The sequence below is a fragment of the Strix aluco genome, chromosome 4, assembly GCF_031877795.1.
Source record: "Strix aluco isolate bStrAlu1 chromosome 4, bStrAlu1.hap1, whole genome shotgun sequence".
Classification (NCBI taxonomy): Eukaryota; Metazoa; Chordata; class Aves; order Strigiformes; family Strigidae; genus Strix; species Strix aluco.
This window is the reverse complement of record NC_133934.1, coordinates 503161-517470: the sequence shown is the minus strand read 5'-3', so window position 1 is coordinate 517470 and position 14310 is coordinate 503161. Positions and strand designations below refer to the sequence as shown.

General features: G+C 63.8%; 1 protein-coding gene across 3 annotated transcripts; it reads left to right on the top strand.

Moving 5' to 3' along the window:
- The first annotated feature begins 469 nt into the window (after window positions 1-469).
- Window positions 470-14135, top strand: HSPA12B (heat shock protein family A (Hsp70) member 12B). Of its 3 annotated transcripts, none has more exons than XM_074821721.1 (13): window positions 470-1000; window positions 3445-3489; window positions 6184-6284; window positions 7410-7534; window positions 8040-8142; window positions 9158-9262; window positions 9433-9549; window positions 9942-10113; window positions 10969-11055; window positions 11629-11733; window positions 12657-12915; window positions 13143-13246; window positions 13401-14135. In XM_074821721.1, the coding sequence occupies exons 2-13, from the start codon at window positions 3447-3449 to the stop codon at window positions 14051-14053; spliced, it is 1974 nt and encodes a 657-aa protein (XP_074677822.1). In that variant the 5' UTR covers window positions 470-1000; window positions 3445-3446; the 3' UTR covers window positions 14054-14135. The 3 variants fall into 3 exon arrangements, with proteins under 3 accessions (XP_074677822.1, XP_074677821.1, XP_074677823.1); XM_074821720.1 differs by having other exon boundaries at window positions 7956-8142; XM_074821722.1 differs by lacking the exon at window positions 10969-11055 and having other exon boundaries at window positions 7956-8142.
- Window positions 14136-14310: the final 175 nt, after the last annotated feature.

The window sequence follows — 14310 nt, the reverse complement described above, 5'->3', positions numbered from 1 at the left end:
ATCCCAGTGATCATCATGATCCCAAAGATCTCCATGATCCCAACAATCCAAATGTTCTCAATGATCCAAATGATCCCAAGGAGCTCAATCATACCGATGATCTCAATGATCCAAATAATCTCCATGACCCCAATGATCTCCATGATCTCAATGATCCCAATGATCCCAGTGATCCGGTAATCTGCCTGCGCTTTTGAGTCCTCCACGGGTCATTTCTTCTCAGCACAAGACCTCTGGGAGCCGCAGGATGGAGCCCTCCCCTGTCTCCTGCTCTCAGGCCACCCCAGCCCCACTTCCCCAGCCCAGCCCGGGCTGGGAGCACCGTCCGGAGAGCAGCACATCCCGGGGGGGGCTGTGGGGCCAGGAGAAATGGGGCTCAGAAGTCAGGAGGTGGCTGGCTGTATAGACAGACGGGCAGACAGACAGATGGGCCAAGGGCCAGCGGTGGGTAAAGACGGGCACAGAGAGCCAGGTGGCTACATCTGATGCGTCAGCCAGGATGAAGTGACAAAAACGGGGAGAGAAACAGGTTGGGGACGGAGAAAAGGCAAATTAACGGGGTGACAGTGCTGGCAGAGGTGGGGGATTGTCGATGTCTCGTTCTCCCCCCAGATGTTGAGGGAACCTCACCCCCGTCGGGGGTCCGTCCCCCCTCGTGATCCCCCGGCTCGGGGAGGCTGCGGCCAGCCCGGGGCCGAGTGGGGAGTTTAGGTTTCATTCCCGGCGGCGCTGGCCCTGCCTCCTCCTCCTCCCGCTCCCACATCTGCAGCTGGAATTGCAATTTGAGGCGCTGGCTGGGCTGGGCGCCGGCCGGGAGTGGGAGGAAGGCGCAGGGGGGGAAGCCGGAGGAAGCCGGAGAGCGGGGGGCTGCTCGGTGGGGCCGGCTGCACAGGCAGGCCGGTGGCGGGGGGACCCAGCACCCACCTGGCACGGCTGGAGCGAGAAGGCGGTGGCTGGAGAGAGGGGTCCCCAACCTGTGTGTCCCCCCCACACACCAGAGGTAAGCGGCCGTGGGAGCTGGGGACACGCAGAGGCACTGTCTGGGGTGCGGGGACAGAGGGGACCTGGTGTCACGCAGCTCTTCCTTTGGCCGGGGTGAGGGTGTCACCTCCCCGGCCGGCCGGGACACCACGCCGAGTCCCACGTCCCAGCCGTGGCCGAGTGATGGCAGCGGGAAGGGGGTGGGCGCCCACAAACGGCCACAGAAACCCGACAGCGGAGGATTTGGGGACTCCCCAGCTCACTCCCGGCACAAGAGGCTCATGGGGACAAACACCCAGCTGGAGCCCAGCCCCGCTGCTGCCCCGAGCCCCCCCACGCTCGGCAAAGGCTGTGCCGAGGCCCTGGTGTCCTGCCTGCCAGGCTTGGCTGCCCTAAAACCTTCCCAAACTTGTTTCCTTTCCCCATTTCCGTGAGCCCCTGCGGAGGCGGAAATGGTGGAAAATCCTCAAAAACGCTACTCCCGCACAAGCGAGTGCCGGGAGCCGCGGGGATCCTCTCCCTGACATCACAGCAGGGCCCCCCCCAAGCCAGAGACTCTCGCCCGTGTCCCTGGGAGGGGGTGCGGGTGCAGGCAGCTCGGTGCGCAGGCAGGGCGATGGCTGCCCAGGGACGGCACCAAGGGACACACACAGGCTCGATGCGAGCGTGCGCGTGGGATGGGAGGGATCCGCTCGTGTCCACCAGGCAGGATTGGGGGGGTGCCAGGCTCACTGGGTACCCCAAAGCCTCGCCAGCAAGAGGAGGCACAACCAGACAAAACCCCTCGGGGGTCTGGGGGACACCTCGGTCCCGCTGCCACCAGCTGAAGCCATTCACCATCCCCACTGGGACCCCAGGAAGGGGCTTGGGGACAAAAGCAGCCACCAGCCAACCCCCTCTGCAGGACCTGCTGTCAGATCTTGGTTTGCTGAGATGGAGAATTTCAGCCACCCGCAGTCTGAGGGTCTACCCGGTCCCCCCCTCCACATCCCTGGAGGGGCTGGGACCGAAACCCTCGAGTCCCCAGAGCTCAAGGTCTCACTGCTGCCAGCCCCAAGCACCGGCGGGACACCAGCAGCTCCCCTGGGAGCTTAGACCCCTGGGAACGGGGACGCAGAGGACACCCCTACACGGCCCCATCGGGCTGGGCTCTGGGGTGACAAACCCAGGGTTCCCTCCGCCTGGCCCTGGGGGGTGTCTGACCTGCAGCGGGGACAAACAGCCACCAAAACCACAAGCGAAACCCCCGGGCAGAGTTTCTGCTGGCGGAGACACAAATTCCCAGCGTTGGATCCCTGAGTACGTCCTCGCCGGGCTCACAAAACCTCACGGAAAGCCCAGTTTTAGTGGTGAAGCCCCTCAGCCCCGCACCCTCCAGGACCCCCAGCGCCACATTCCCTGCTGCGGTTTGACCCCGCAGCCTTCCTCAGCCTCCTCCTCACCCCGGGGAAAGGTTCCCCCACCTGCCATTTTTAGCACAAGGGTGTCGAGAGCGAGCAGGATCCAGCCGCCGGGCCGGCAGCGCGTGGGTGGGTCTGGCTTAGAGCAAAACCTCTCCCTGATGAGCTCAGCCTTGTCCTGAACCCGCAGCTCGGCGGGATGAAAGCGGCCGGTGCGGGGCCAGCAGCCGCGGAGGCGATGGGATGCTCTCACGTTGGGCAGGGAGCCAGGAGCCGGTTTACGAGCTGGGGAAGGAGTTTTGGAGCTGGTCAGAGCTGGGTTGCAGCCCCTGGGACGGGCAGGGGTGACTTCGGCCCTTCCTGCTCCGGCCAGCGTGGCCACCATGCCACAGGGAGCCCGGCCCTGGGCGGTGACTGCTCCGATGAAGAAAAATAACATTACGGGATCACCCGCCCTCGCTTTCTTTCTTTGATCAAGCCCAAAACAGCCACGGCGGGGACCCTGTGCCGGTGGAAGGGCGTTTGGCACACAACATCTGTGTCAGACACATCTACATCGGGCACATCTGCCTCAGTGAAGGTTTTAGACTAGATATGAGGAAGTATTTCTTTGCAGAAGGGGTTGTTGGGCGTTGGAATGGGCTGCCCAGGGCAGGGGGGGAGTCCCCATCCCTGGAGGGGTTGAAGAGTCGGGTTGACCCAGCGCTGAGGGATCTGGTGGAGTTGGGAACGGTCAGGGTGAGGTTCATGGTTGGGCTGGAGGAGCTTCGAGGGCTTTTCCAACCTCCATGATTCTGGGATTCTGTGAAAGGAGACTGGTGCCGAGCCCCCCCCCCCCCGCCAGGTTTTGGGGTCTCCCACCTGCAGCCCCTGCTCCCAGCAGGGGTCTCGGGCGGTGCAGGGTCACAGCCACCCCTGTGCCTGGTGGGTCTTTGAGCGGGGGGGGGCTTGAGGCTCACCTAGTGATGCTCAGGGTGGTGGGGGGGACCCCAGCTCATGTCACCCCACTGCTGAGGGCCTTCGGCCACAAGTCCCACCACTGTCCCTCCTTCTTCTCCTGCAGCCATGGCGACGCTGCTGCAGCCTGGGATGCAGAGTCTCCGGATGGGTAAGGCTGCTCCTCAGTGCGGGGGGGGGGGGACACAAAACAGCAGGTGGGGGGGTCCCCTGCTCCCTCCTCATCCCACCCTGCTGTGTACAGACGAGCTCTCTGCAATGTCACACTCCGGGGCCCCTTTCCCATCATCTCCGTGCACACCCAGCCATCCCTGACCCCTCCCCCAAATCCCCCACCCATCCGTCTGTCCCCCCCCACCTCTGTGGCACGGAGGAGCCCCCCACACTGCTCCTGCACTGGGGTAACCAGAACCAGCTGCAGCGAGGAAACCTGACCCTGCAAACACAAGCCGGGGAGCAGCCCGATCGACGAGGCGACTGCAAGAATTAACCCTCTGAGAAGTGCCCCCCAGCTCCCCCCCACTCCAGATCACTGGGATCCCAGTGCCCACATGCCAGCAGGTGCCAACTCCAGCTCTGGACACGCAGGAAAGTTGTTTCATGAGCACGGCCCCGGGGCTGGGTCTCTGCACCCCCAAACTTGAAGCCCAGCGGAGCTGCTGGCTCCCTGCCCAGGCTGGGGAACATTTTCCCCCCCCTTCCAGGCTGGGGGACACCGGCCTCCCCCCGCTGCGGGGTTCTGCTGGCACTCGGAGATGCCCAGAGGGACGTTCCTGTTTGTCAGGGATCAAATATTTATGGCACAGACACAGGATACAGGGAAAGGCACTTATGGAGCGGGTGCGAAGGGACTGGAGCTGCGTCGCGGCTCCCGGGGGGGCACCAAGCTGGGGCGAGCGATGTGCTGGCAGCTCAGCACTCATCCAGAGGAGGATAAAGCAGTGGGGAGCAGGCAGGACCCCCACAGCCTGGAGGGGGGTGTCAGTGTGGCCGAGCCCAGCCCCAACCCCACAGCAGCTGCTGTTGGGGGGTCCCAGACCAGCCCCCCTGCAGGCTCTGGGGTTCCCGAGCAGCCAGAGGGATTTAGGGTGCTGCCCCTTGGGCGTCCTGGGGCAAACTGGTCGCAGTGGGAGCTGGGGTGGACTCACCTGGGCAAGGATCCCAGCTGCCAGCGCCCACTGGCACAGGGGAGCTGGAGTTTTACGCTTCCCTGATGAAAAAACAAGGAGTCTCCTCCTCCGGCCCCAGATCTCCCCGGAATCCAGCTGGGAGCAGGTTCTGCTTTGGCGGGGTGGGTGATTAATCCCCTCTGCTAGTTGGAGCCATGCGGTGGGGGGGGTGCAGGCAGCCCCATGGCGTGTGGGCCGGCCCCAGTGCTCACACCCCGGGATTAATGGGGATCCCTGGGACGAGGCTTCTGCTGCTGGAGGAGCTGGGGGGGGTCACTCGAGGAGATGCGGAGCTGCCAGTCAGAGAGGGATCTGGGGGGGTTGATCGCCAGCTGGCTGAACAGGAGCCAGCAGTGTGCCCGGGTGGCCAAGAAGGCCAATGGCATCCTGGCTTGTATCAGCACTAGCGTGGCCAGCAGGGACAGGGAAGGGATCTGACCCCTGTGCTCGGCACTGGTGAGGCCGCCCCTCGATGAGTGGGTTCAGGTTTGGGCCCCTCACTCCAAAAAGGCCATTGAATGACTCGAGCGTGTCCAGAGAAGGGCAACGGAGCTGGTGCAGGGTCTGGAGCACAGGTGTGATGGGGAGCGGCTGAGGGAACTGGGGGGGTTTAGTGTGGAGAAGAGGAGGCTGAGGGGAGACCTCATGGCCCTCTGCAACTGCCTGAAAGGAGGGTGCAGAGAGGGGGGAGGAGTCTCTTGAGCCAAGGAACCAGCGGCAGGCCAAGAGGGAATGGCCTCAAGCTGCGCCAGGGCAGGGTCAGACTGGCTCTTAGGAAGGATTTCTTTGCAGAAGGGGTTGTTGGGCGTTGGAATGGGCTGCCCAGGGCAGGGGGGGAGTCCCCATCCCTGGAGGGGTTGAAGAGTCGGGTTGACCCAGCGCTGAGGGATCTGGTGGAGTTGGGAACGGTCAGGGTGAGGTTCATGGTTGGGCTGGAGGAGCTTTGAGGGCTTTTCCAACCTTCTGGGATTCTGATGTGCGAGGCAGGATTCAGCCCCCCTCAGTTTGCACATCTACAGATGTGTCTCCATCTGCAGCCCCCACCAAGGGTCTCTGTAGAGTCAACGGGGACAAACCAGGCTTGTGGACTCACCCAACTTTAGATACCAGCTCTGGGATGAGACGACTCTTCCTCCATGTGCCGGTTCCTCTCCCGGTGATGGAGAAGACCTTGAGCCGGTAGCTCAGCACCAAAGCCTGCCCACACCAAACCCTCCCTGAAACACCACAACCAGCTCGCCCCGACCCACCCTCCTGCCCAGCAAGAGCTGCCACCCCCCAGCCCTGGAGGGAGAAGGTCCCTCAGGCCTGCGGCTCTTCTCTGGCCGCTGGCCTCATCCTCTGGGCAAGCCCAGTAGCCAGAGAGAGGGATCCCTGTGAGCCAACCAGTGCAAACACCAGCTGCAACTGGTATCTCCTTATGAGACCTCCAAGGGGTTCCTCATTTGTTAATTTAATCAGCACTGATTAGATCCTTCCTCACACATGGTTGAGAGGAGCATGGGAAGCTCCTCAAGCCTGGGAAGCTCCTACCAGGAGCAGCCCCCGCAGCACCTCCACCGCCAAACCCCCACCAGCTGCGTCTTCATCACGATGTCGCACGTTGCCCTCACTTTGGGGAAGGGTCTTCAGGAGGGGTTGGGGTCCATCCCCACCTCACCCTGCTCCATCCCCAGGTGCCAACGGCGAGCGGTGCCCCACGCCGTCCCCTCCCGGCTCCCCGGGGATGCCCCACGAGAGCTGCAGCATCGCCCCGCTGACGCCCTCCCAGTCACCGGTAAGGCAGTTGTGGGGTCCCCTGGGGCTGCTGGGGTCCATCTCCCCCAGTATTGACCCCTCTGATCCTTCCCTGGTTGCTGGTCACCCCCCACTACCCCCCTCTTGCATTGCCATCCCCACCACGTACCCCAATACCAGCTGAGGGATGGGTCAGTCTATCGCTGCGGCCCAAATCCCCCCTTAGTCATGGGATCTACAGAACAGAGGGTTTTTTTCCGGCACAGGAGGCAGGAGAGGAGCTGGAGGAAACACCAACAGAAGTTAAACTCTTTGCGAAGCTCCCGGCCTCATCCTGCTCCTACCCGAAGGTCCCAGGGGTGGCGCGTGTTGGCGCTCGCTGTCCTTGCAGCTCCCTGAACACGCACATTTTTGAGACAACCCCCTCGCCCACACTAATCTGCGGCTTTTGCAGCGGCTGGCGGGTGTCTGCGCTCGTCAAACCCAGGATACGTTAAAAGTTAATGAGGGTTTTTAGCTTCTTCGGGTCTGCCCCACGCGCCGGGAGGCTGTGGCAGGCGAGGGCGGCAGCGCGGGCACGGGGCTCGCTGCAGCTCCTTCGGCACCGCCGGTCCCTGGGGCTGGGGGCCCCCAAGGCAGGACCAGAAAAGCATCAGCTGTAGTGGGGGGGCAGCAGCAGAACCCTCTTAAGCACCGGGGCCAAGAAGGGTTTGGGTTGGGTGACCCACGGGGACGCCTGGGCCGAGGTCCCTTGGGCCGAGATCGGCAGCAGGGAAGGTTTTGGGGGATCTCGGGTAAAATTTGCCAAGGTTCAGGTGTGGAGGGCTCAGCACCACCCCAAACGGGGAAGAATCAGGGACCCCACCACCACCCCGGGCAGCTCCATCCCTCACGGGGGGTCCCCAAATCCCCACATCCCATGAGATGCCCGCGGGACCCCCAGCCCGGTGCAGACATTCCCTTTTCCCGGCGCTTTGGGGCTGTCTCGGCTGTCGCATCGTTGCAGAGGAAACTGCCAGCACCGAGTCCCATTTCTGCGGGCCTGATCCAGGAAAAATTAACCCCTTTGCGGGTTTTTTTCCCCTTTTTCTGGGAGCAGCCAGCCCGGTCTCGCTGCTTGCCCCCGGGACAGAGCCCTTGGCCCACGGCTGCGTTTGCCTTTCAGAGGAGCGAGGCTCGCTCCCCGCCACCCGCCGCCTTTGCCGTGGTGGTGGCCATCGACTTCGGCACCACATCCAGCGGCTACGCCTTCAGCTTTGCCACTGACCCCGAGGCCATCCACATGATGAGGTGAGGAGCGGCCGCAGGCCCCAGAGCTGCTCCCAGGGCTCTTAAAAGCTTTTATTTATTTATTTATTTTTGCCCCAAAGTGGCTGGAAGTTGGCTCGCTGGGGTGGAGCCAGGTTGGGCAACGAACATCCCCACCAGCCCCAGGGGGAGGGATGCTGCCCAACCGCGGCGGGAGGAAGGAGCCCCTGAAATGGGAGGGTGGAATGAGAGCAGGGATTCATTAGCGCTCTGTTCTAACGAGGGCGTGGAGGAGCCCTGCGGGGGCTGCACAGGGAGCAGAACACTCTGTCCACGGCCTTACCAGGGACACTGGTCCCTTCTTTGTCCCTCTTTGAGGTTGTGCCCACCAAAATAAATGAAACTGGGCAGTGCCTGTTCTCTGGCCATCGGGCTCACGGGTGCTGCTGGCTCCGCTTTGCAGGAAATGGGAAGGAGGGGACCCGGGGGTGGCCAACCAGAAGACCCCCACCAGCCTCCTGCTGACGCCAGAGGGCATCTTCCACAGCTTCGGCTACACTGCCAGGGACTACTACCACGACCTGGACCCCGAGGAAGCCCGCGACTGGCTCTACTTTGAGAAGTTTAAGATGAAGATTCACAGCACCAGCGTAAGTCCCTGCACCCATCCCCAGCTCCCCAGGGCAACCGTGGGGACCCTGGTTGGGCTGGACACGACCTGAGCTGCCCCCAGGGGTGGATCTCACTTTGCAGAAAGCAAAGAGTTTGCCAGGATGGGGGGAGCAGAAATCCAGGTGGGCTGAAGAGCGGCTACGAACAGTATTGTATCAGCAGTAGCATGGCCAGGGGGGACAGGGGAGGGATCTGACCCCTGTGCTCGGCACTGGTGAGGCCGCCCCTCGATGAGTGGGTTCAGTTTTGGGCCCCTCACTCCAAAAAGGCCGTTGAATGACTCGAGCGTGTCCAGAGAAGGGCAACGGAGCTGGTGCAGGGTCTGGAGCACAGGTGTGATGGGGAGCGGCTGAGGGAACTGGGGGGTTTAGTCTGGAGAAGAGGAGGCTGAGGGGAGACCTCATGGCCCTCTGCAACTGCCTGAAAGGAGGGTGCAGAGAGGGGGGATGAGTCTCTTGAGCCAAGGAACCAGCGGCAGGCCAAGAGGGAATGGCCTCAAGCTGCGCCAGGGCAGGGTCAGACTGGCTCTTAGGAAGGATTTCTTTGCAGAAGGGGTTGTTGGGCGTTGGAATGGGCTGCCCAGGGCAGGGGGGGAGTCCCCATCCCTGGAGGGGTTGAAGAGTCGGGTTGAGCCAGCGCTGAGGGATCTGGTGGAGTTGGGAACGGTCAGGGTGAGGTTCATGGTTGGGCTGGAGGAGCTTCAAGGGCTTTTCCAACCGAGATGATTCTGGGATTCTGTGAACAAGATCTCACATCACCAGTGTCCCAGCTGAGCACACCCAGCTCCCTGTTGGCTTTACACACACATTTGAGCCCTTTGCAGGGGGCTGAATTTTTGGTGCCCCCCCATCCCAGCCGCTCCAGGGCAGGTGGCTGCAGAGCGATGCTTCAAGTGCCTGAGCCCCAGTGGTTTGGCCCAGGGTGGGGGGACGGGCACCAGCCACATCCCGGCACCTTGCACCATCCGTTGGCTGTTCCCACTCTTGCCGGCAGGACCTCACCATGAACACCGAACTAGAAGCTGTCAATGGGAAGAAAATGCAGGCGCTGGAGGTGTTTGCCCATGCCCTCCGCTTCTTCAAGCAGCACGCCGTGCAGGTAGGGCCACCCCAGCACCTGCGCTGGGGCTCCCTGCGCCACCACAAACCCCTCCTCTCCCTCCCCAGGCACAACTCGGGGTGTGTTGTCCTCTCCACGCCTTCCCCCGAGAGCCCCGATGCTCCAGCCCGGGGTAACAGAGGGGTCACCAGCTGCTTCTCGCCCGGCAGGAGCTGAAGGACCAGTGCCCATCCCTGCCCGAGAGAGATGCCATCCGCTGGGTCATCACCGTTCCGGCCATCTGGAAGCAGCCGGCCAAGCAGTTCATGCGGGAGGCTGCCTACAAGGCAAGGGGACCCCCCCGGGGGGGGCTGCTGCACTTGGGGACCCTCACAGGAGGCCGTGGTGTCCTCCCCCTGTCATAACAAAGGGTTCTGGTAGCCCAACCTCTGGCCCTTGGGCACGGGGGTGGTGGGAGGATTTCGGAGCTGGGGGTGCAGACATGTGCTCCCCCACGGTGGGGGGTGCCCCTTGGGTGCTGCTGTTGGGTGTCTGGGATGGGCAGGAGCTAACACACCCCCCCGGCATGGCCGTAACACATAGGAATCAACGTAGAGTATCTCTACGGGCAAAAGCGATGCACGAAGGTGGGGATGGAAAAGCCACCATGTCCCTGGATGCCCCGGTGCGCCCGCACCCCCCCCCCCCTTTTGCCCTGACACCCCGTGTCCTCCCCCAGGCCGGGCTGGTGTCCCCAGAGAACCCGGAGCAGCTGTTAATCGCGCTGGAGCCCGAAGCCGCTTCCATTTATTGTAGGAAACTTCGTCTGCACCAACTGATCGACCTGAGCTGCAAACCCCCCGCCAACGGGCTGGCACCCGAGCACCCCATCGACTCCAGCTTCCGGCAGGGTGAGCCCCCGTGGGGGGCCCTTTCCCCCTCATTTCCCTCACTTTTGTTTTTTGTTGGTTTTTTTTTTTTTCCCCCTTTTCCTGGTGTTTTAGCACTTCTGGGAGAAGCCGGGTGGGTTTCTGCATGAAGTGGGCGCAGTGACCTGATCCTGCACCCCCGGGCGAGGGCAGGGCTCGTCCCACCACTGCAGGGGACCCCCCCCAGTTTGCTGATGATGGGGGAAACTGGGGCACAGACAAGCGGAGCGCCGTGCTGAGGTCATGAGTGGGAGGCCGTGGCTGCTCCCCCCTTTGCTCCCCCCATTCCCCCTCCTGAGCCGCCTCCGTAGATGCTCCCCCCACACATGGGAGCTTGGGGGTCCCCCCGCTCAAACTGCAGAACCAGTTTTCCCAATTGAGACCAAGCCCTGGAGCTGGGAGCTGCTGGGGGCTGCAGCCCTTGTGTTTGGCCAGAAAATGGGGTTCGCACCCGGATTTATGGAGGAGTTTGAGCTGGAGCTGATGGAATGAGTGTGCCGTGTCCATCTCGGCGTGCTGAAAACAGGCTGGGATGACCCCCCCTTCTCCAAACAGCTCCCTGCCCTTCCGGGAGGCTTTGATGTGCCCTGTCCGGGGATGGGGGGAGCAGAGGAAACCCCACCCGGGCTGGGGACAAGAGGGGAGGTGGCGGCATTGCCCAGGGACACCCCCAAGCTGGAGGCGTGGAGGTGGGATCCCAGAGAGCAGCGGGATGTTGGGTGTGTGGCTGGAGGGGAGCGGACAACCAGTGCTCCCAGTGCGGGGGGGTCCCAGTGATGCTCCTGGCCCCGGTGCCCCCCCAAAACCTGACACGGGCCCCTCCGCTCTGTCCCGCAGCCCGAGAGCAGCTCCGACGGTCCCGCCACAGCCGCACCTTCCTGGTGGAGTCGGGAGTGGGGGAGCTCTGGTCGGAGATGCAGGCAGGTAGGAGGGGTGACGGGCAGTGCCCCCCCCCTTCCAGCAGACCCCCAGGCAGGAGTCACTGAGCGGGGGGGGAACACACGCACACACACACATAAGTGGGGGTCCCCACCAGCGCTGCCTGGCCCCCAGGGTCACCCCGGGCAAGGGGATCAGGCGCTGGATGTGTGTGTGTGTGTGTGTGTGTGTCTGCTCCCCCCCCCCCGCCATGGCAGAGCCCCCCAGGGAGCCCCAGCGCGGGTCCTGCTATGGGGGTGACACGGCTCCAGTTTGGCACTTGGGCTTGACCCCCCCAAGATGGTGCTGAGCAGGGCAGGGTCTTTCTGCCACCTTCACATCGCAACATTCCCCCTCCTGCCCCCCAGAACTTCTTCAGCTGTTTTTTTGGGGGGGAAAAAACCCCAAAAAAAACTGTATTTTGGTTAAAGCTGAATTTTTTCCCCTGGGGAAAGCGCAGCCCAGGGGATGGGGGTCCCAAGCGTGATGCTGGGGGGGGACCCCGCAGGCGCTGGAGGGGATCCCGCGGGGGTCGGGGGGGCTCCGGGCCCCCGACTCGGCCGCTGTCACCGCCCGCAGGTGACCGTTACATCGTGGCAGACTGCGGGGGGGGCACGGTGGATCTCACCGTGCACCAGATCGAGAAGCCGCAGGGGACGCTGAAGGAGCTGTACAAAGCCTCAGGTGGGTCCTGCGGCCCCCAGACACCCCCCCACACCCTGCAGTGACACCCTCCCCCCCCCCCCTTCCCCGGCCGGGGTCCCCTCCCTGTCCCCTGCAGGGCGGTGGCTGAGCCTGTGGCACCACCTGGTGTCAGCAGGGAGCAGGGCAGGGGCTGGGAGGGCAAGGGGGGGCAAGGGGGGACAGGGGTGATGGGTTGGGGGGTGACAGAGTGATGGGGGGGCTGGTGGAACAGGGGGGCTGGAATGGGTGGGCTCAGGTGGGACAGGGGTGCTGGGTTTGGGGGTGACAGAGGGACAGAGGACTGAACAGGGGGGGACAAGGTGGGATAGGGGTGCTGGGATGAGGGGTGACAGAAGGAGGGGGTGCTGGGTTTGGGGGGGCTCCGGTGGGAGATGGGTTGTGGGGGGGTCAGGTGGAATAGGGGTGGTGGGTTGGGGGTGACCGGGACTGGAGTGCTGGGCAGGGTGGGGGGCAAGGTGGGACAGGGGTGCTGGGTTTGTGGGTGACAGAGGAACAGGGGTGCTGGGCTGGGGGGGGCTCAGGTGGGGCAGGGATGCCAGTGGGACAGAAGTTTTGGGCTGGGGGGGGGGGTTAGGTGGGAGAAGGGTGCTGGCTTGGGGGGTGCCATTTGGACAGGGAGGTGGGTGGGAGAGGCTGGGGGGTGCAGGGTGGGATGGGGGACACCAGGGTGGCTACAGGTGGGGCAGAAGCCTTGGCCAAGGCCCACAACACCCTGGTTTGGGGACAGGACACCCACACCCCCCCCCCAGTGTCCCCATGCGGGGGATCGCAGCCCCCCAGGCACGTGGGGAAGGTGCAGGGTGACACAAAGCCCCTGGCCTCAGCCCATCGCGGGGTGGGGGGGGGGGGTCTGGGGACACAGCCTGACCCAGCCCCCCCCCACCTCTTCCCTGGCTCCCCAGGGGGTCCCTACGGGGCCGTGGGGGTGGACTTGGCCTTCGAGAAGCTGCTGTGCCACATTTTCGGGGAGGATTTCATCGCCACCTTCAAGGCCAAGCGTCCCGCCGCCTGGGTGGACTTGACCATCGCCTTTGAAGCCCGTAAGCGGGCGGCAGCCCCCTCCCGCGCCAGCCCCCTCAACATCTCCCTGCCCTTCTCCTTCATCGACTTCTACCGCAAGCACCGGGGCCAGAACGTGGAGACGGCCCTCAAGAAGAGCAAGTGAGATGGGGGGGGGGGAAGAGGGTTTGGGGACCCCCCCACCCTGCCCCTGGGGAGCACATGGCCCCAGAGGGACTTAAATTGGGGTGGGGGGGAAGAGGGAACAGGCTGGGGGGGTCCCCAGGGAAAGAAGGAGGTGGGGGGGTCCCCAGGGAAGGAGCTGGGGGGTCCCCAGGGAAGGAGCTGGGGGGGTGAGGGGCAACCCCGGACCCTCTCTGCTCCCCCAGCGTCAATTTTGTGAAGTGGTCGTCCCAGGGGATGCTGCGGATGTCGGCGGAGGCCATGGGCGAGCTCTTCCAGCCCACCATCACCCAGATCATCAAACACATCGGTAGGTCCTGGAGGGGGCAACACACCCCAGTACCCTGCAGCGGCCTCCCCCAAGCTGTCCCCAGCGCCCACCCTCGCCGGGGGACAGGTGGAGGCACACGGGCAGCCCCCAGCCCTGCTCAACACCCCCCCCACTTCGCTCCCTCCCTCCCCAGATGATCTCCTGAAGAAGCCGGAGGTCCAAGGCATCAAGTTCCTCTTCCTGGTGGGGGGGTTCGCGGAGTCGGCCATGCTGCAGCGTGCGGTCCAGGCGGCCTTCGGCCTCACCTGCCGCGTCATCATCCCCCAAGACGTGGGTTTGACCATCCTCAAAGGGGCCGTGCTCTTCGGCCTCGACCCCACCATCGTCCGCGTCCGCCGCTCCCCCTTGACTTACGGCGTGGGGGTGCTCAATAAATTCGTGGAGGGGAAGCACCCGCGGGAGAAGCTCTTGGTGAAAGAGGGGAAGAACTGGTGCACCGACATCTTCGAGAAATTCGTCTCCGTGGATCAATCCGTGGCCTTGGGGGAGGTGGTTCAACGCAGCTACTGCCCGGCCCGCCCGGGCCAACGCAAAACCATCATCAACATCTACTGCTGCGCCACCGACGACGTGGTTTATATCACCGACCCCGGCGTGCGGAAATGCGGCACCATCAGCCTCGAGCTGGAGGCGCTGGGTGACAACGGTGGCGGCGGTGGCCCGGCCCGCGCCCGCCGCGAGATCCGCGCCAGCATGCAGTTCGGTGACACCGAGATCAAGGTCACGGCCATGGACACCCGCACCGCCAAGACGGTCCGAGCCACCATCGATTTTCTCTCTAATTGAACCCTCGGGAGGGGATGGGAACGCCGGGGAACAAGGCACCCCGCTTCGGACTCCCCCCCCAGCCCTGGCACCCGCAGCGGGGCCACCCCACGGGCACGAGGAGCCGGGCAGAGGGACCTCACGGCTGCACCCCCCCCCTTTCTCAGGGGACACCCCGAAGCTGCTCCCCGCGTGCTGCCGGGCAGCGCCGCACACGCGTTCTGTAACCCCACATTTCTATATTTTTTTTTATATATATATATATATATATATATTTT